The 20,255-nt window shown below is 33.3% G+C and overlaps 3 protein-coding genes and 1 pseudogene across 6 annotated transcripts; 2 read left to right on the top strand and 2 right to left on the bottom strand.

Moving 5' to 3' along the window:
• The first annotated feature begins 1,864 nt into the window (after positions 1-1,864).
• Positions 1,865-6,123, top strand: LOC111005786 (isocitrate dehydrogenase [NAD] regulatory subunit 1, mitochondrial). Its single transcript, XM_022277417.2, has 4 exons — positions 1,865-2,552; positions 3,351-3,590; positions 5,179-5,257; positions 5,614-6,123. Exons 1-4 carry the CDS (start codon positions 2,001-2,003, stop codon positions 5,886-5,888), a joined length of 1,146 nt encoding a protein of 381 aa, XP_022133109.1. The 5' UTR covers positions 1,865-2,000; the 3' UTR covers positions 5,889-6,123.
• A 2,605-nt stretch (positions 6,124-8,728) lies between these two features.
• On the top strand, positions 8,729-12,193 carry LOC111005564 (butanoate--CoA ligase AAE1). 3 transcript variants are annotated; one of them, XR_015789013.1, is made up of 3 exons: positions 8,729-9,248; positions 9,978-11,580; positions 11,682-12,193. XR_015789013.1 is itself a non-coding variant. In XM_022277099.2 (2 exons), exons 1-2 carry the CDS (start codon positions 8,916-8,918, stop codon positions 11,421-11,423), a joined length of 1,779 nt encoding a protein of 592 aa, XP_022132791.1. In that variant the 5' UTR covers positions 8,729-8,915; the 3' UTR covers positions 11,424-11,583. The 3 variants fall into 3 exon arrangements, 1 of the variants encoding a protein (XP_022132791.1); XR_015789015.1 differs by lacking the exon at positions 8,729-9,248 and adding an exon at positions 9,264-9,508; XM_022277099.2 differs by lacking the exon at positions 11,682-12,193 and having other exon boundaries at positions 9,978-11,583.
• LOC148213430 (endochitinase-like) lies at positions 11,535-12,849 on the bottom strand. The gene is made up of 3 exons (XM_088120114.1): positions 12,522-12,849; positions 12,290-12,440; positions 11,535-12,053 (listed from the first exon to the last, which is right to left on the bottom strand). Exons 1-3 carry the CDS (start codon positions 12,820-12,822, stop codon positions 11,678-11,680), a joined length of 828 nt encoding a protein of 275 aa, XP_087976240.1. The 5' UTR covers positions 12,823-12,849; the 3' UTR covers positions 11,535-11,677.
• A 3,816-nt stretch (positions 12,850-16,665) lies between these two features.
• LOC111005462 (endochitinase-like) lies at positions 16,666-18,222 on the bottom strand (annotated as a pseudogene). Its single transcript, XR_015789021.1, has 3 exons — positions 17,776-18,222; positions 17,521-17,680; positions 16,666-17,392 (listed from the first exon to the last, which is right to left on the bottom strand). The product of XR_015789021.1 is annotated as an endochitinase-like (transcript).
• Between the last annotated feature and the right edge of the window lie 2,033 nt (positions 18,223-20,255).

The following is a 20,255-nucleotide window of genomic DNA, read 5'->3' as shown; positions in this document are numbered from 1 at the left end:
TTTTAATTTCGTAATAAACAATGTTTATAAGCGGCTTCTCGTAATAAACTCAAGCTAATGACGATTAAGCATCGGTTTATATTAAGCGGTTTGTCTCTAATCAATTGTTGTTTTATGATTAGTTAATTTGGAACTGCCACAGTTGTTGTCAAATAAATTGGCAACTGGTGTGGTTCGTTGATATATAGAATATAGTTTGTTTCTTTACTTAAATTTTAAGATATGATTTCTTTTAGTTACAAATATTAATAGAAGTGGCTTTGTACTTCTTTTTATGTTTAATGCTATTTTTCTGTTTTTTTTTTAAATTACATGTTTAATTGCAAAACTTTCAAAATTAGCAATTTTTAGATGATAAGACAATACTTAATAATTTTATTGATACCAACGAAACTTGACTTTAAAGACCTTCTAAAATTATTTTCTAAGATTTATTAAACACTTTTTAAACAGAATAAGACACAAAAATTTTATTGCAATTACTATTAAATACAAACTTAGAAAGTTCAGTTACATTTTTACAATATTTATTTTGGTGTAATCCTAGTTGGGCTTGTAGCGACCCAATTGAAGTGGATGGTGGATCTCCGAGCAATGGTTAATTCGTTGGGCCTACAATATTTGAGCCCACTTTATTTGGGCTCCAGCGACTCTCGAATTAAATGGCCCATCTTAAAGCTTGCCGGAAGTTTTCGAAAAATATTATAAAATAAAAATTTATTGGAATTGAATTCTTTTGGTAAATTTTCATTTGAAAATTTGATATCCAATTTGTTAGATGTGATTTCAAATGTTTATATAGGTGGGTATATAAAGGTTTTGATATATTGCTTCGCCTATGTTGATCAGATAAATGAATAAATAATAGAGAGATTTCCATAAATAGTATAAAATAAATATACTCATCAATATGAAATTTTACAAAAATAACAAAACCCAAATCAAATTTAAACTTTAATACACTATAAAATGCAATAAAAGAATTTCACGATTATGTTATATTTAAAAGTAAAAAATAGATATATATTTAAATAAATATATATTTAAAATTTTTAAAAATACATATCAAAGAGATCAATTTCTATATATAAAAAGTTTTTATTTAGAACATAAGCGGTAAGTATTAAGATTATCAGTTCAAAATTTTAAGACTATAATACAATAAACATTTAAATTAAACACTCAAAAAAGTAATTTAAAACCAACATAAACATATCTTATCGATAATTAGCATCTACTTATATTTTTTAAGTTGGATGTTCAAACTCTCATACCCCAATTTATTATACTAAAAAATAAAAAAGTACTTTAAAGTCAATCAATATATAATTTTAGTGATTTTTTTAAGTGGTATATAATTTTAGTGGTCGGACATATACGATGATTGTAAAATTAGAGGTCACTATTATAAAAAATTTAAATTTTCATTTCCATTATTAAATTCAAAAAATTAAAAAGAGCGAGCCAAAAAATAAATAAAATAAGTAAATAAATAAATAAATATATATATATTTATATATTTAAAATTGTATTTACTCACATGTATTTGGCCTGAATTCCCTATATGAAAAAAAGTATTAGGCCTAAATTCTCTCCAACATATTTGTAATGTTCCTTACAAGAGAAAACCGAAGCATAAATCTAATTACTAAAAAAAAGAAAAAACCATAAATGATATTTGTGTATTATCTGCTGCGATGGACGCACCGAAAGCAAAGGCATTATTCGAACAGCACCGACATATGGTATTCAATGATTGGCTAATTGTACGAGCTCAAAGTAAATCCGCTGATCTCGAGCGCAGTGGATATTTCCCCAGCTTTCCCTGCCTTTTCAGTTTTCCCGCAGCTCTCCAACGCTGAATTTCATTTTACTTTCTTGACTTCGCCATTTTCCAGTCCCTTTCCGGCTCCGGCGACCCCTAATGATCGATCTCAGTCTATAGACCACCGTTCGCTGCCGGAACCCTTACCATCCGACCCGACAATCTTCCTCACCCGATGGCTCGAAGATCCGTTCCGATCATCAAACAGCTCCTCTCCAAATCCCCCGCTTCCGAGAATCCTGCCCGTTTGTCGTCATGTTTCAAATCCAGAATCGACGCTCAAAATCGATCCGTCACCTACATGCCCCGACCCGGGGACGGCGCTCCACGGGCCGTCACCTTGATTCCCGGAGACGGAATCGGGCCCTTGGTCACGGGCGCCGTGGAGCAAGTGATGGATGCGATGCACGCTCCTGTGTACTTCGAGAAGTTCGAAATTCACGGCGACATGAAGAAGGCGCCCCAGGAAGTGATTGACTCGATAAAGAAGAACAAGGTGTGTTTGAAGGGAGGGTTGGTGACGCCTGTAGGCGGCGGTGTGAGCTCGCTGAACGTGCAGCTGAGGAAAGAGCTCGATCTTTACGCCTCGCTTGTCAATTGCTTTAATCTTCCTGGGCTTCCTACCAGGCACGAGAATGTGGATATTGTTGTTATTAGGGAGAACACAGAGGGCGAGTACTCTGGCTTGGAGCACGAGGTCGTTCCGGGAGTCGTTGAAAGTCTTAAGGTGCTGGTTCTTTGACTTCGAATTATGTTTTAATTCCAATTGCGTTACTATATTAGCAATTCTAAGCTTTCGTGGTTTTTCTGTATTCTTAAGGTTCAGAATGATGTTCATGATTCCATTAATATATACAATATACCCTGTTACAGGTGCATGCTTAGACTATGATTTGTCGTAGATTTGAGGCCCATGATTTTCATTTTCACATACTTCCCCAAATTTTCTTCATTCTTATTATTTTGCCAGAATTTCAAGGTTGAATTCGTTACCGTACATCTATGGGCAAACATCAAGGGTTTTCCTTGATTGTATTAATGTTTCAGGTCGTGGCAAGTATTAGCTAATGAGCATGATGTGGTAATAGCTGGTCGTATGTTGCCAACATTGTTTAATGTTTTATTCAGCCTTGACTGATTTGATCAACAATATTTTTAAAAACCTAGAAGTTGGTGATGATTGCTAGATAGATACCACGTAATTCTCAGGGAGAAGTTCATAAAAAATGATTTTAAGCAGTCTTTGTGAATGAGGAGAGATAGTTCTTGCTACTTCTGTTAGACTCCTCTCTGCTTCACAATCCTTCTTTCACGTTCTAGGCTTCTCATTAGTATGATGTTACTAATTATCTGTTGAAAAAGCAAATTATTTCTTTAACTATCACAATGTTAATATTGTTGTAGCACTAAAAAATATACTTGCAGCTTAGCTTAGCCATTAAAGAGGGGTTTTGGGAACATCAACCTTCACAACATTATTTTTTTTGCCCTTGTATCCTTGTCTCTCATACTCACTCTTTGCCAGGTGATAACAAAGTTCTGTTCTGAGCGTATTGCGAAATATGCTTTTGAGTATGCTTATCTGAACAACAGAAAGAAAGTTACAGCTGTGCACAAAGCAAATATCATGAAACTTGCAGATGGTCTATTTCTGGAATCTTGTCGAGAGGTTGCCACAAAGTATCCTGGAATAAAGTACAATGAAGTTATTGTAGACAACTGCTGCATGCAACTTGTCTCAAAGCCTGAGCAATTTGATGTTATGGTATGCCACTTATACAATTGAATGACATAATGTTGTCTTAATACCTGCCTGATGTATGAATGACTTTCTACCTTTTCTATATATCTAAATTTGAAAATAGGAAGGTTAAGGGCCTCTTTGGTATGCAATTTGGATTTTGTTCATTGTTTTCAGTTTGACAAATTGTGATCTAAATAGTAGAAATTTTGAAAACAATAATTTTATGTTATTAGTGTTTTCAGATTTTAAATTTAAAACTTTAAAATGCAGAATTATATGAAAAAAGATAAAAACTTTGATAAATATACTATTTCACTCCTTTCATTTTTGTTGAAATTAAAATGTGTAAAACATAATATATTATAAATAATATAATATTGTAAAATAATAATTATACAAAATGTTAATAAATTAATTAATAATATTTTAGATTGAAATAAATATTTAGTTGGTAATTATCATTAGTTTACAAATATATTACTAAGCTAAGCACACTAATTTTTAAATTGGGATTTAATTTTCAAATATGCTACCAAACACATTCGAAAACACTAAAAACATGAAATACAAATCTATTTTTCATTGAGTCTCGGTTTGTTTTCATATCACCAACCTAAGGCACCCTTAGAACCGAACTACCAATATAACATGGAATGAGACTTTTGGTGTGCAATTTTTAGACGAATTTAGCAAAATACATGGAAATATTCATTTTTCTCTAGGATCCAGATTTGAGAGTTACTACTATTAGTGTTGAATTTAAGCTCTTTAAAATGTTGTTCACAAAACTAATCTTGTGTGGCATCTTCTGAGATCATGATCTGTGTTCTCTTCTATATTGCTGTGGGTTTTCTACAGCCTTTAGGAAGTTAGAGATGTCCTCTGCAAGTTTTCAACAGGACCCCGCTATTTTTTTTTGGAGTCTTATTATTCACTGCGTGTCCCATGAACTTTTTGCCATAAGGCCCTTTGGTTGGGGTGGTGGTGGTGGTGGTGGTGGTGGTGGTGGTGTTTATGTGCATTAACATATGGCCAATATATGAATGGAAAAATGTCTAATTGAAGGGCCTACTTCCAAAAGAACATGAAGCTGAAGGAGTTTTCACATTTTGAAGTGTTCTCTGTCAGAGGGATTCCAAAGATAAACATCATTTGATGATGATTTATAATGAGTCTTCGCAACAGGGTTGCTTATTTTCAAAGGTTTTGTATAGGTTTTTTGGAGGCTTCTTAACCCGCTTTGCTTAACCATTGTCTTTGTATCTTCCTTCATGAAAGCCTTTGCTCTTCTGTTAGGTCCCCTATTACATGCAGTTATATGAGAAAGGATAAAATGGAAAACTCGAGTGCTCTTAGTTAGAGGAGAAAGATTACTATTTTAAAAAAGTGAACATACTGGGAGAGGAAGGAGGTAGGGGTAGAAAGCTTGAGGGAAGGAGATTGTGATCATTTCCCCTTTGCTTGTCTCTCTGTTCTGTGGAATCCATTTTACACTTGATTGATGCTTATCATCTTTCTTCCGAAGAATAATTTCATTTTGAATTTTACATATTGCAAAGTAGGAGATGATATTTGAATTTTGATGATGCTTGGATATATCATTTTGCAGGTGACACCCAATCTTTATGGAAATCTTGTAGCAAATACAGCAGCTGGTATAGCAGGTGGAACTGGAGTTATGCCGGGAGGTATGCTCAAAATGTTTCAGATTCAAAGCTTATGTTTAGCATTTCTCAAGTTTTCTTAGAACCTTAATTGAGGCTAAAATTGCATATAGCCCATCAAGTACCCATGTAGAGAAGTTCTGAGCAGGACTTCCTTTCATCTTGTATGTCAACAAATTTTAGATAAATGGAAGACAAAATATTTTCATCTCCTTGATGGTTAACTGGGAATATTCAATATTGTAAGGCAATATGGGCAGTAACGAAAGTTCAGCAATAGAAGTATGGAACCACATGTGCTGATAATTAAACTTAATCTTACTAGGAGATAAGATATAGCTTGGTTCTTCCCATCTTCTAACTGTAGTTTCTCTATTCAGGTAATGTTGGCGCTGATCATGCTGTTTTCGAGCAAGGAGCTTCGGCAGGGAATGTGGGCAATGAGAGGCTAGTGGAACAAAAGAAGGCGAACCCCGTGGCGCTGCTCTTATCATCAGCCATGATGCTGAGACATCTCCAGTTTCCTTCATTTGCCGACCGATTAGAAACAGCGGTTAAGAAGGTCATATTCGAAGGCAAGTACCGAACCAAGGACCTCGGAGGACAGAGCACGACGCAGGAGGTTGTTGATGCAGTCATAGCTGCTTTAGATTGAGCAAGTAAGGGAGGAGGAGGTACCCTATCCCACCATTCATAAACAGTTCTAAGATTTTTGGGTGGTCAAATTCTGCCCAGTTTCCCGAATGAAGAAGGAAGATTTGCCTTTGAATTATTTTTTGTTTCAGTTGTCCCAAGCATAACAGTTGGGAATGCGTTTCTTGTTCCAATAATCTTAATCAGAGACAGACAATTTGTGCTATAAAATCTGAAAAGAGAGCAATTTTATTCTACTTGTATTTTGCTGTTTCTCCTTAATCTTTGGAACAAATGAAGAAATAAAGGAGGAATTTTCCTAAGGGTGCATGGTGGCCATCATACTCTGAGCTCAAGATTTTCGTTGAACTTTGATTGGAAAACAAACTTTATAAAATTTGGGTAAGTGAATAAAATTTATATAATCTAAAATCAAGAAGGATAAATTATTTATTTGAACGCTTTTATTAGAAAGTATATACAAACTCACTCTTAAGGAAAATACTTGTTTCTTTTTAGTAAGGACCAAATTTTGTCCTTATCAAAAAATTAACCATTCATTAATTTTAGAAAGAATATCTATTTTTTTAATTTTTCTTTCTTAGTTGTTAAACATTTAAGAGTGGTAAGGAGTAGGACAGTATTAGTGATTGTCTATTTTCTCAGTTTTTTATTATCTAATAAAAAACTATTGAAAATTTTGAAAAATAGGCTCAATAGTTGAAATCTTTTTTTACCCCTCAAAAAATGATTCCAAATTTATAATTACCAATACTCAATGAGTTAAGCATCCTCGAGAATTTTGTTCACCAAGATACAATCATAGAGCATAAGTTCAATCATTTTTATTCTCAAAATTATTTTTTGGAATCTGTTCCTTTGATAGGATACACAAGGTGACATATGGATTCTTAAAAAAAAAAAAAAAATCTTATCAAAGAATCCACGTCAGGATGTTTATGTAATTTTTAAATTTTTTTATATACCTAAATTCAATAATAGAATCCAAATATATTTATATAACTATCAACTTATAGGTCACTTCATCCGATTTCATAAATTCAAATACCGATTTAAGTTCCACTGACTAAGACATATATTATTAATAATAAAATTAGAGGTTTGAATTCTTAGAATTAAGAAAAAAAATAATTTTTTTTTAAAAAATGATTAATCTAAATACTATTTATTGTTTTTCTTTTAATTAATTGATTCATTAATTAGCCTATCTATATATTAAATCATATTAACTTTTATTAATTATCAACCTCAGTATATGGTTTAGATTTAATAAATTTTAATCAATACATTTACAATTTACATTTATTAATATTCTAAACAACTCGTACTTATACAATTTTTACTAATTAAATTTAGTTATTCAAAATTTTCAATAATACTAATTTTAACTCATCATCTAATACAAAACCATTAATTATCTTGCCTATCATATAGTAAACACTGATTTTTTTTTTTCTGAAATCCGTGTGTCCGGATCAGCTTGCACGCACCTCGACTAATCACGGGTCAACCGCCTGACCCTAATACATTTGGTTGACAAGGTAACTCGTAGTAGTAAACACTGATATTTAACGCTTGTATATTTAATATGGTATGAAACAAAACCATCGAACCGAACAACAATTTGGATATAAGTCTTCGTAATTTTAGTTTTCATTTCTCTTTTCACATAAATTTATTCGAGCTTATCTTCTTAATTAATTATGATAAACAAAAATCTTCCTTGACAAATATTAGTAGAATGAAGGTCTTCTCTGCGATTATAAAATTTTTCAATCACAAATGAAAATGCAATTTTGCTCATCTTTTATGTCCTCATATGGTTGGAGCCATTCTACAATTTCAACTCATCTGTCAATTCCAGTTACTTAAATACTCATTAACCATGAAAATGTCAATAGTCAATTTTACCAAACAAGAAAAAAAAAAAGGATTTTCTTTTAAAGTAGGAAAAAAAAAGGATGTTTGTATATAATTTCAAAGAGAAAATAAAAACAAAAACAGGAGGTCATTAAAAAAAATTATATAATAATAATTAAGTGTTTAAATTTGTCACGCTTTCAAGATAGGACGTAACCGTTGAACTTAAAGAAATTAATGATTTAGTATTTGAGAGAAAACTTGTTAACATTTTATATATTTTATTGATATTTCTACGACCAAATAAAAAACATTTTAACTCTCTATATCAAATATATATTCTCCCTTTCTTGGAAATGGTATGGTATTACGAACATGGGAGAGAGATGATCGTTAAATTAATCATTATTTTGAAACCACGCTAAACTACTATTGAATTCAAAAATTAGAACAATTAAGTTCTAATAAATTTCTTTTTATCAATACTTTAATACTGATTCAAACCTTATTAGATACTCTAATACATTTTCCTTTTATCAAAAGTTTGATGAACCCATTTACTTATAAGGAATCGTAATGAAAAAAAATTTCAATCAATAGAAATGAGAATGAGAATTTTTACAAAGTTGAGTGATTAAAAAGTTAAGACTCGTTAATAATAATAATTATATAAAATTTATAAAAAAATTGTTAATAAATTAATTAATATAAGTCTAGATTAAACTAAATATTTTAGTTTACAAATACATTACTAAATATAATTTTTTAAATTGAGATTCAATTACCAAAACTGCTACAAAACAGTGTCGGAAAACAAATAATACAACTTTAGTTTCATTTCTATTTGTTTTCAAATTTATGTTAGCCTAATTATTAGCGCAATAATATCAAATTGGTTAAGGTACATACAGAGGTGAAAAAGGTCCTGACTACAGAAGAGGAAAGGATTTTATCCAAACAGATTTTGCCTTATCCCCCCAAAATCTTTTTTTGATTTTAAAATGCCCATACGTGATGCGCCTTCTCTCTACCGCCATCCCAATTCTGGAAATGGCAGTTTGCTCATCAATGGAGATTCTGTAAATCCCAGTGGAAAACTTCACCAGGATCGAACAGGACGAAAAAGGGTGGTTATGGTTTTTGCAGTGTTCTTGAAATCGCCAAACCAATGAACCGTTTTCTCCAAAATCAGTTGCTCCGTTCAGTCTGTAGCTTCAATAGACCGCTTTGGAACCGGAACTGGAACTTGGATTTCCCTTCAAGCCGTCGTGGTTTCGCCAATGTGCCGGACTCGTGGAAATCGATGGCCGGTCTGGTCCGATGTCCGGCGAACGACGTTCCTCTGTCTCCGCTGAGCTTTTTGGAGCGAACGGCCAAAGTTTACAGAGACACGACCTCGGTTGTGTACGGTTCTGTATCGTTTACTTGGGAAGAAACCTATAATCGCTGTCTCAAATTGGCTTCTGCGATTTCCCAGCTTGGGATTTCCCCTGGCCAAGTGGTGAGGTTTTCCCGTTTTTCCATTACTGATGTTGTGATTAAGTTGCATTCATTTTCATTTGTTTCCTGATTTTGATTTGATTATAATATTCTGATTCAATATGCTTGCTGGTCGATTGTTGAGGAATGCGCTGAGATGAATAGCTTGAAGTTGAAATCAAAATTTCATCCATATTTTGAACAAGTTGTTAGATCAGTGTCTATCTAGTACTCTGGTTTCCAAAATTTCTAATGGGTCCTGAATCGTCAAGGTTATGCTTGGTTAGTCTCCATACTTCAAAAAATTTCTTTGCATTTCTAGTTTGCATCTAATTGATCCATGTCTTTAATTTGTGTAAACTTACATGACACTCAAACTAACTATGTATTATTTTAGGATCATATAAGTAATATACGCAGGATGTCACGAAAGCCTTAAACTAATTGGAATTAATGAAAATGATTTATTAGACTTCGGTAAGGCTATAAATAGCCAGATTTAGATTGTAGTGGGACTTTTGGACTTTTGATGGAATGGAAATATGAGCATTTTCTCTCGTTTTTGTGATGGATTTCCCAATGTTCGTGGATTCATTTCCATCTTTCGAAAACCCGCTGCATCACATTTTGTTGCCACATACATCTAGGGATGGAATCAGGCGAATTTTGGGTTTAAATCTTTAAAGTTTTGGTTGCCATTTTTCTTTTAGTGGCCTGTTTGGGATTTTGATTTGAAAGTTGTGTTGAACAGGTTGCAACTTTGGCTCCTAATGTCCCAGCCATGTATGAGCTGCATTTTGCTGTTCCCATGGCTGGTGCTGTTCTTTGCACATTGAATGCGCGCCATGATTCATCTATGGTTTCGGCGCTGCTGAGGCATTCGGAAGCCAAGATCATTTTTGTAGATTTTCAGTTGTTTGAAGTTGCTTGTGAGGCAATTCAGCTTCTTGCACAAGGAGATTCAGAATCACCTAAGCTAGTTCTAATTCTTGATGCTGAACATGGTTTATCTCCAGCTAATCCATTGTCTTCGAATGTTTGTGAATACGAGAGTCTGATTGCATCTGGGAGTTGTGAGTTTGAGGTCCAAAAACCGAAAAGCGAATGGGATCCGATTAGTATAAACTACACTTCAGGCACTACATCTATGCCTAAAGGGGTTGTTTATAGTCATAGAGGTGCCTATCTAAATTCCTTGGCGACGGTTCTTCTTGGCGGAATGGGATCGATGCCGGTTTACCTTTGGACTTGCCCCATGTTTCATTGCAATGGATGGTGCCTTGCTTGGGGAGTTGCCGCTCAAGGTGGTACCAATATCTGCCTCAGAAAAGTCTCACCCAAGGCAATATTTGAGAAAATAGCTCTGCAGAATGTGACTCACATGGCAGCTGCACCGACTGTTTTGAACATGATTGTGAATTCTCCCGTGAGCGACCGCAGGCTGCTTCCGAACAAGGTGGATGTCTTGACTGGTGGTGCGCCACCTCCACCGCAGATACTTGCTAAGATGGAGGAGATGGGATTCCGAATCTGTCACTTGTATGGTCTAACTGAGACATATGGTCCGGGGACATATTGCACATGGAAGCCAATGTGGGATTCTCTACCTTCTGATGAAAGAGCAAGGATCCGAGCACGTCAAGGCGTCCATCATGTTGGACTGCAGGAGGTCGACGTAAGAGATCCCGTGACAATGGCTGGCGTACCAGCTGATGGCAAAACAATGGGAGAAATAATGTTCAGAGGGAACACTGTGATGAGTGGATACTTCAAGAACCAAAAAGCAACAGAGGAAGCTTTCAGGGGAGGGTGGTTTCACAGTGGGGATGCTGCAGTAAAACACCCTGATCACTATATCGAAGTAAAGGACCGTCTGAAGGACATAGTCATCTCGGGCGGTGAGAATATAAGCACGGTCGAGGTCGAAACCATTCTGTTTGGTCATCCAGCAGTTCTGGAGGCTGCAGTTGTAGGTCGCCCTGATAATCACTGGGGAGAAACACCTTGTGCATTCGTTACATTGAAGGAGGGATGTAATATCACTGCCCAACAGCTTATCGATTACTGTCGAGATCATTTGCCGCATTACATGGCTCCGCGGTCCATAATTTTTCAAGATTTGCCCAAGACATCAACTGGAAAGATACAGAAGTTTATACTGAGGGATAGAGCTAAGGCTATGGGGAGCCTTTCTTGAACTACTTTGGAAAAAAGTGATTCTAAACTATCTCTTGTACAGTTCAATTATAATTCTTCCGACTCAAACCCATGCACATATATTTAGTGTTGAGAGTACGACAGCAAAATGTACCATATTCAAAGTTACCCAGCTATGACAAAACTTCTTATTCAAGGTACATTCAAATTTCTCTTACTCTTGCTCACTTTTATCTTAGTAAGAGCCATGGAAATGTGCTTTTATTACATCTGATTATGATTATTTGGTGATACCTAGTCGCGGACAAATGGGTCTTGAAAATAGCATGCCAAGTGTTTTCCAGGATTGACACCCAACATCTTGCAGTACTTTTCATAAAATCCAAACCTATCAGCAACTTCTGTATCAGCACCATGCCCACATTCCTCTCCACCGTTGATGATGTTGGTGATGACACCGTAGCCGGGGACTCTTTTAGCAGCTTTGTCAGCATCGGAGGGTTTCCATTTGCCGATGATAACATCATGGCACGATGGTTTGATTCCTTGCGGTGTCATCCAAAACCAAATGGCCGTCTTGAAGGATAGAATTGCATCTGTGGCTACCAAATCTGGATTCTTCAATAGATCCAATCCTAATGCTTTACCGGCCTGCCCGTAGTTGGAGTTGCTGATTTGTGAGAAAGATATTAATATTTAGTATAATTGATGTACAACTATTCATAAGCTCGCAGTTTGTAAGCCAAAATATAATCTCAATTGTTCTAAATAAGGAGAAGATCAGTCCACATGAGCTTAGTTCAAAGGTAATTGACAACCGTCTATGACCAAGAAATTATGAGTTCGAATCCCTACCTTCATTTATATTAAAAAAGAAAACAAATATCAAAGAGAGTGGTTAATTACTATTTTAGTTGCATGGGTCCGCGACCGTAATATTTTTGGCCACGAACACAAGGCCATTTTGGATCAGGCTTGCAGTAGGAATCTTGGGTGGTTTCCTTTATGTGACAATATCCCCACGCGAGTATACCACCGGGTGCAGTTAGCCATCCTCCTGCACCACTTACCATTCTCAAAACTAGCCCTCTTATAATATAAAGCCATATTTTTATAGGTACTCTATGTGAAAACTAACCGGTGGTTTGGTGAGAAGTTTGGGCCAAGAAAGCTGCCAGCTCCCTTTTTCGAGTATTAACGCTTCCAGTTGTACCAAATCCGAACCTACCAAATGAATGAGCAGCAGCCAAAAAAGCATTGTAGGTATAGAAATTTTCACTCGAACATTGTGGATCTTTGCGACGCTCGAACATTTCATCGAAAATAGTGGCATTGACGAGTTTACCAACGTCGTCTTTGTGACTAGACGCATGAACTAGACCTGCAAACACTCTCAATAACAAAGCAAAAAACAAGAAGATGAATGTATAAAGCTTCATTATATTCCTCTAATCACTTTCAATAATGTAAATATGATAATATATTGGGAAGAAGGAGACTCCTCCCTATTTATAGAAGAAATATCAGAATCCACTCTAATGGCGCAAAAAAAAAAAATAATAATAATAATAAATAATGAAAAAAAGAGGAACACCATTAAAAAATGGGGTCCACTTATGACATAGCTAATAAATACACCATGTTCTTGTAAATTCTTTATTCTTATTTTACTTTATTTTAGGATGAATACTATTTTAATTCTTATATTGATTTTTAAATTAGAACATGTTTTGAATTTCTCATTTTACAATGTTTACATATGACTTTAAATTTTTGTCATCGATAGATATCGAATAATCAAGTAAACAAAAATAAAAGGCTATTGTTGTTAAGGTCCATTAACTAAACTTATAAAAGATTAATTAGAAGAATTAAAATAGTTCTTTATAAAATATTTTATGGACTACAAATATAATATTTAAAATGATAGATCAAAATAGATCAAAAATATATATATATATATTCTAAAAGCTTTTAACTTATTCTTTCCTTCCTTACCTATCACAGGGTCTATTTTATACTAATCAATTTTAGCGAAAGGTCAACGTAGTAGAAGAACTAGAAATATTGTTATATTTGTTAAGTTGATCGTAGTTCAATTAATTAAAGTATATATCTTTATTTTTACTTGACTTCAAGAAAAGAAAAAAATATTATTATATATATATAGATTTCTTATTTTCTTCTAAATAATGACATGTTTTAATAGAAATGTCGAGTATTCAACCCGATAGACTTGACTCGAATAGTTTGACTTGTTGCTTCTTTAATCTCACTTAAGGAAAAAATTTTATTTATTTTAATTGAAATGGACGATGAGTGTTTAATCCACTAGCAAATTGCTTTGGCCGGCAAAATGGATGCACACCCATTCAGAATTTCAACTAGTTCTAAATGGAAAAGTCATGAGATTTTAATTAGTATTCATTAGGTTAGGTTAGAGATGATTTAATCGACAACATTAGATTCAACGGTTAAATAATAATTTTAGTGCTCTAACTTTAATTTTTAATTTGGTCCTTAAAATTTAAAATTTTAAGACTTTAATTATCGTCATTATCCATTCAAAAAGAAAAATTATCCAACATTTCGTCCATGTGACTAATTATTTGCAGAGGTAGAATTTTATGGTGTTACATTTTATCTAGATAACGTGGAGATCTAATAAAAGTTACAAAAATCAAGAAATTTAATAAACATTATTTCACTCAATAAATATATTTTTTAGTACAGGTAGATGAAGGATTCAACTCACACCTCCGAAGAAAATACCTTAACCATCATCGTGCTTAATAAATAATCTTATATTCTTAATAGTAATGAAAAAGAAAGGATCAGTTCAAAGCTATGCTTGCTTGATAGATGTAAAAGCACCCCGCACAAAATGTGGTCCAATTATGACAACTAATAGACTTTGTACTAAATTTTTTATTTTTCAAATACACAATAAGGAATTAAGATTTAAATCAACGATCTTTTAATTGGGATATATCTTTAGTTAAAGTTGAGTTAGGTTGAAATTGACTATAAAGATACTACTTCAGTTCTTACCACTATTTTTTTATATTAAAATATTATGAAATCATATATTACTTGAGATCTTAAATATTGAATATTTGTCTGATATGAAGTAAATAAACAAAAGACGATGTTGAATTACAGTAAACTAATTTATAAAATATCGATAACTATAATTAAAATAGTTTTTTTTTAATTTTAATTTAGTAGTATTGTAGAAAGTTTAGGTAATATGATACTTAAAAATTTAGGCATCAAAAAGGGATAGCCATACAAGTTTACTAAAAAATATTTAAATCTTAAATAAATAATATTATCCATCCCAAATTCCCAATAAGCTCGGGAGAATAAAAATATATTTTTCTAAAAGATGCATTGTCAAATTTTAAATTAAATTTTTTCCTTCCTTACCTATCACATGGTCAATTAAATATTGATCAACTTTAACTAAAAGATTTCATATGTCAATATATTAGTAGAATATTATTATGATTTTCTTCTTTAATTTGCTTGAAACTAATTATGGGTGTTTAATCCACTTTAAAGTGGCAGATGTTGTTGCTTTGGTGGACCAAATGAATACACTATGACTCTATTCATTGATTCCACTACTTCTAAATGTAAATTCATGAGATTTTAATCATTTTTTTATTCAATTAGGTTAGGGATTATTTAATTCGATAAGATTAGATTCAATAGTTAAATAATAATTTTAGTTGTTAACATAATTAATTTCAGTTTCGTCCTCAAATCTTTAAAACTTGGTATCACACAATTGAATAAATCATTTAAAACTATATTAGTATATTATACTATATATATATGACAACATTAGTTAATTAATTAATATTATACGTTGTTGAACTTATTTGTTCTTTTACCCTAATTTATTTTGGGGTTAAGTTTGAATATTTTTGTGGTTGATTTATAGATAATTTTAATTTGCTTTTGGGATGGGTATTATATAAATTTGATAAGTTATTCAAGTTTAGGGTAAAAAATTAAAGGTTAAAATTTGATTTTTTGAACTTATTATATGGAAGAGAAGATTTTTCATTTTAGAAAATATATTATCCCATCTCAAGTTTAGAGTAGAGTCTAGAGATCCCATCTCAAGTTTAGAGTACAGTCTAGAAATGATTTAATAAACAAGAATATATTCAATGGTTAAAATATTATTTTGGTCCGAGTCCTTTTAAAATTTTACTTCATTTTAGTCTATGTATTTTGAAGTTTAGTTCATTTGAATCCATGTACTTTTAAAATTTTTGTTTCGGTCTCCATACTTTTGCAAAGGGGTAGTTATGGTCCCTATTTATTGACAATGGTTCCCTTGATTAACTTTTCAAAGAATTCCTATTATTTTAAATATTAAAATTCATTTGAAAAGGGTTTATTTTTTTTTATTTATAAACAATACTTTCCTAATTATTGAATACCACTAATTTTTTTTTAACAAATATTTATTTTTTTCCCTAAAAAATGTACCTGTATTTTTCTTTTTGGCCAGTAGAAAACCTAGCAGTTGATATCAAAGTTTTTTTTTACCGCTCAATTAGTAGTCGTTGTTTTATTTATTGTCTTTTCATATTAATTTAAAAGAAAAATGTATTTAAATCAAATCAAATCAAACTATACTCAGGAAAAAAGAAAATGAAAGAAAAGATATGAAATTAGTGAAATATTGTTTTTATTTTTGTTTTGAAAACTATTTTTAAAAAGATCATATCAAACAAGTTTTAAAGATTAAAAACGGCGTTTAAACATGTTTTTGTTGGGTTCTTTTTTTTGAAAATTATGCATTTTTACAAATAATTTTCTTTGTATGTTCAAAAGCAGTGTTTAATTCCTAACAAAAAAAAATGAATACTAGAAAATCTTTTTTTTTCTCTTTTTTCTTATTTTGTTATTTTACGGTTTTAAAAGTAGGTTTATTTCAAAAAGCGAAAACTGACGAAGGAAAAAAAAATATAAATGGTTTAATTAAAAAAAATAAAAACAAAATTATTGTACGTTTTTAATTTATCAACACTTTATTTTTTTATATAATTTTATTTAAATAAATAATGGAATATGAAATTTTGGCCCTTGTTGTAATTATTTAGCAGCGAATTATTTTAGTACTATTTAGCAGCAAATTTATAGATATAATTTCAAAGATTTTTTCGAATAAATCATTTAAGATTTAAAAGATATTATATATTTACGAAATCATTTAATTTATTTTGAGAAATGGATCGTAAACGGTTGGAGGTATATGTCAATTACCGTTGGTCAACTGGATGATTTCATTAAAACATGAGACAAACATTATTAACATATATTATGTTGTCCTCTTTATTACAACAAGTTACATCACATAGGTAAGAAAAATAACGCAAACCTAAAATACTTGGTTCTCACGACCTGTCTTGACCACTATTAAAAGTTTGACAAATATTTTTTTTTATTTATTTTAAATATACTTATCAAACTTTAATTGTGGTAAGCAAAAGATAATTGTTGACGAGTCAACTCGAGTATTATTCTACCCATATCATAAGTCTATCTCTCATAAGTTGGAGATAGAAATATCTATGTTTTTATTATATTTTGATATGATTATGTGGTGATAATTTTACTACCCGAAAGGTCTTTGATTGTTGCAGTCTAAGTTGTTTCCATAGGAAATACCCAGCATGTCACAGTACCTTCGGTAAAAACCGATTCTACTGGTCACTTTGTCATTGTGACCTTTTCCACATTCTAAGTCCACCGTTGATGATGTTAGTTATGACACCATAGCCGGGGATTCTTCCAGCAGATCTATCGACATTTGATGGCTGCCATTTACCAATGATCACATCATGACTTGATGGCTTGTTTCCCTGTGGTGTCATCCAAAACCAAATAGCTGTTCTGAACGATATGATTGGACCTGTTGCTACCAAATCTGGATTGTTCAACAAATTCAATCTTAATGAACTACCAGCTAGCCCGTAGTTGTAGTTGCTAACTTAATAAAAGATGTCAATGGTTAATAATTAAATATAATCTAATTGTAGCTATTAATCAAAAGAAATTTTTTATTTATTGTCAACAATAAAGTTGACGAAAGAGATAGAGATGAAATTAATTACTAAGTCAGTTGTATGGGTCGTATGGGTCCACGACCATAATATCTTTGACCAAGAGCACAAGGCCATTGGGCATCAGGTCTGCAATAGATATCTTGATTGAGTTCCCTTACGAAACAATATCCCCATGCATATGGACCATGGGGTGCGGTTGGCCATCCTCCTACACCACAACCTCATCATTTTCAAATCCAGTTGGCCACAGGGTCAAGCCAATACATCATAATCAATAATCGGAGATTTTACTAGAAAACTAACCTGTAGTCTCGTGGGAAGTTTGGGCTAAGAAAGCCGCCAGCTCCCTTCTTCGAGTGACATCATCTCCAGTTGTACCAAAGCCAGAAAAGGATCGAGCAGCAGTAATAAAAGCGTTGTAACTATAGAACCCATTACCACGACATCGCGGGTCATTGCGATACTTAAGCATTTGATCGAAGATAGCCGAGGTGATGATCCCACCGACACCACCTCCGCCACTAGGAGGGAGATTCGGATTTGGCCCCGAACGACGACACTGGCTCTGGCAACCGGCTCCGCAATAGGGTTCGGTGGTGCCGCACCACCTGTGCGTGCTGCAGCACAGCCCGTTTGGGCAAACAGCGCGGCCGGCCTGCCGCCCACATTGCTCTCTGCAAAGGCTCCCAACCACAAACCAAAAGAGAAGAAGATCAATAATGCATAAAACTTCATTCTTGTAATATGTAGAAATGAGATCCTATAGAAAGAGAAGATTGAGTTGATGGAGAATATGAGAAGAAAAATGGCCCTATTTATAAGATGGGTTTTGCAGAATTTTCCACTAACTTTGATGCCTTGGAAATTTTGGTGTGATTGCGATATATCATGAAGGATTTAATTTTCCACAACCCGCTGTCTCTAAAGACTCATTCTCATTGACCCAAGTCAATTCGCACATTCCACGCCTACACGGAACCTCTCACTATTTATTTCTATTTTCCTTTCTTTTAATTCAACAACATGTAAAGGTAGAAATTTGAACCTCCAAATCCTTTTTTGTGTCTCTCTTTTAATCTATTAAACTAGGTTCATTTTGACGGCCAAATAATTTTTTAACAGGGGTAAATATGGGGGCGGGGTGATATAACTTTTTGAAATATTTTGTGTAAGAGTGTCTGGGTCCCGCCTCGTCCCCGGTCTACCTTCTCCGCCGATCCATCGCCATTGGGTTGGCTCATAAAATCCGGCAGATGTTCCCACCGCATTGCACCTCATCAGTCATGGCAACTCTACCATTATTCAGCAAATAAACACACCTCTTTTTTACTTGCCTTTCTCTTTTTATTTTACCCTCTTGCTTTATTATTGTTTTTGGATCCATTTTATATTTCAATTCATCATTTTCCTTCATATTTGTTAGGGGGAGAAAGATCAAAGGAAAGAAGATGAGGTAATAGACCTCAAATCTTAGTGTAACTTTGGTAATGACTAAGTTTAGTTCAATGTGCTCTAAAGTAAATTCATGTCAGTCATCCCACTAGAGCGAAATCTACACGGTAATGCCCATTACGATGTATGGTAACCTCCTAGTGGACCTTACTTACTAATGGTATAAATAGGAGAATCACTCACACAATCACATGTTCGGATACAATATGTGTGATTGATAATTTATCTTGAAAACATTTTGACTATTTGACTTACACCTTGTTTTCTCTCTTTTGCACGCACAAGTTCACCTCAGCGCACAATCCAAACACATCTCAAGATATACTGTTGGAAAAATTTATTTACCTTTAATATTTTCCCCTTCCACAGTTGTGAAAACTAAGTCTCACACAAGAAAATTAAATAGGGAAAGTATAAAAATGATATAAGAAATTTATACTGATTCATCCCAACTATGGGCTTACATCCAATCTTCCGCGACAGCGGATTCTATTATGATATTATGATAAATACAATGCGTCTCACAAACGCTCTACAAAGTTCTCTCTAGATGCCACAAAAATGGTCGACGAAAACACTGCCGCCACCTTTTTACTTTTGATGTCAACAACAGCACCAAAAATGATCCCACGGTGAACATAAGGATATGTTTTTGGGCTTATGAGGTTTTATGGCCCATTTAGTTTTGGCTCCACTTTTTTTTTTATCCCAACACATACAATTTTCATACTAGAACAATATTGATTCTCATAATTGATGACTTACCTCTCGAAGAAGAAGGACGGAGCAAAGAACAAAGGAGGGGACCAAATACTCCTACCTTAGTTTGTCGCAACTCAAGAAATACAAATTCGGTAGTTTTTCTCCCTCTAAATTTTTAAAAATGAAAGTCGAATATATATATATTTTAACCCCTTTTTTGGAATATATCTCTGTACCGATCTCAAAGGACAACAAATTTCCTCAACTGATAGCCTTTTTTTTTTTTTTTTGTCTTCTCTCTAAGGGAGTGGAAAAGAAAGTGGCCAAACTTCCTATTTGGAGAACTAAAAAAAGTCTTTCCATTTACTAATAGTTAAATTTTCAAACTCGCTTTTACCCTGCATCGTCTTCTTTCTTTGTCGGGTGGATTGTACCAACTCTATAAAGCAAAATAAAGAGACTTTAACTTTAATGATAAATCTGAATTAATTGGGGCGAAAGTAAGGAAAATAATTTCATAGGATTCCCTTCTTCTTGCTTTCGGATATACATATTTTGTTCCCAAAAATCTCTATCTTTTTGGTGAAAGAAAAATAATTGTTATTGTTATATTGTGATGGGAGGGCTAC

Source organism: Momordica charantia, assembly GCF_013281855.1.
Source record: "Momordica charantia cultivar OHB3-1 chromosome 1 unlocalized genomic scaffold, Mcharantia_2.0 BLBB01000001.1, whole genome shotgun sequence".
NCBI lineage: Eukaryota > Viridiplantae > Streptophyta > Magnoliopsida > Cucurbitales > Cucurbitaceae > Momordica > Momordica charantia.
Note: the sequence above shows the minus strand (reverse complement) of the source record. Positions and strands in the feature narration are given on the sequence as shown.

Excerpts from the sequence above, each read along its gene's own strand:
- LOC111005786 (XM_022277417.2), top strand. The coding sequence starts at position 2,001 with ATGGCTCGAAGATCCGTTCCGATCATCAAACAGCTCCTCTCCAAATCC. Across the intron at positions 2,553-3,350 it reads GAGTCGTTGAAAGTCTTAAG|GTGATAACAAAGTTCTGTTC; the intron begins GTGCTGGTTCTT and ends ACTCTTTGCCAG. Across the intron at positions 3,591-5,178 it reads CTGAGCAATTTGATGTTATG|GTGACACCCAATCTTTATGG; the intron begins GTATGCCACTTA and ends ATCATTTTGCAG.
- LOC111005564 (XM_022277099.2), top strand. The coding sequence starts at position 8,916 with ATGAACCGTTTTCTCCAAAATCAGTTGCTCCGTTCAGTCTGTAGCTTC. Across the intron at positions 9,249-9,977 it reads GGATTTCCCCTGGCCAAGTG|GTTGCAACTTTGGCTCCTAA; the intron begins GTGAGGTTTTCC and ends TGTGTTGAACAG.
- LOC148213430 (XM_088120114.1), bottom strand. The coding sequence starts at position 12,822 with ATGAAGCTTTATACATTCATCTTCTTGTTTTTTGCTTTGTTATTGAGA. Across the intron at positions 12,441-12,521 it reads AACTTCTCACCAAACCACCG|GAGGATGGCTAACTGCACCC; the intron begins GTTAGTTTTCAC and ends TAAGTGGTGCAG. Across the intron at positions 12,054-12,289 it reads GGACCCATGCAACTAAAATA|CAACTCCAACTACGGGCAGG; the intron begins GTAATTAACCAC and ends CTCACAAATCAG.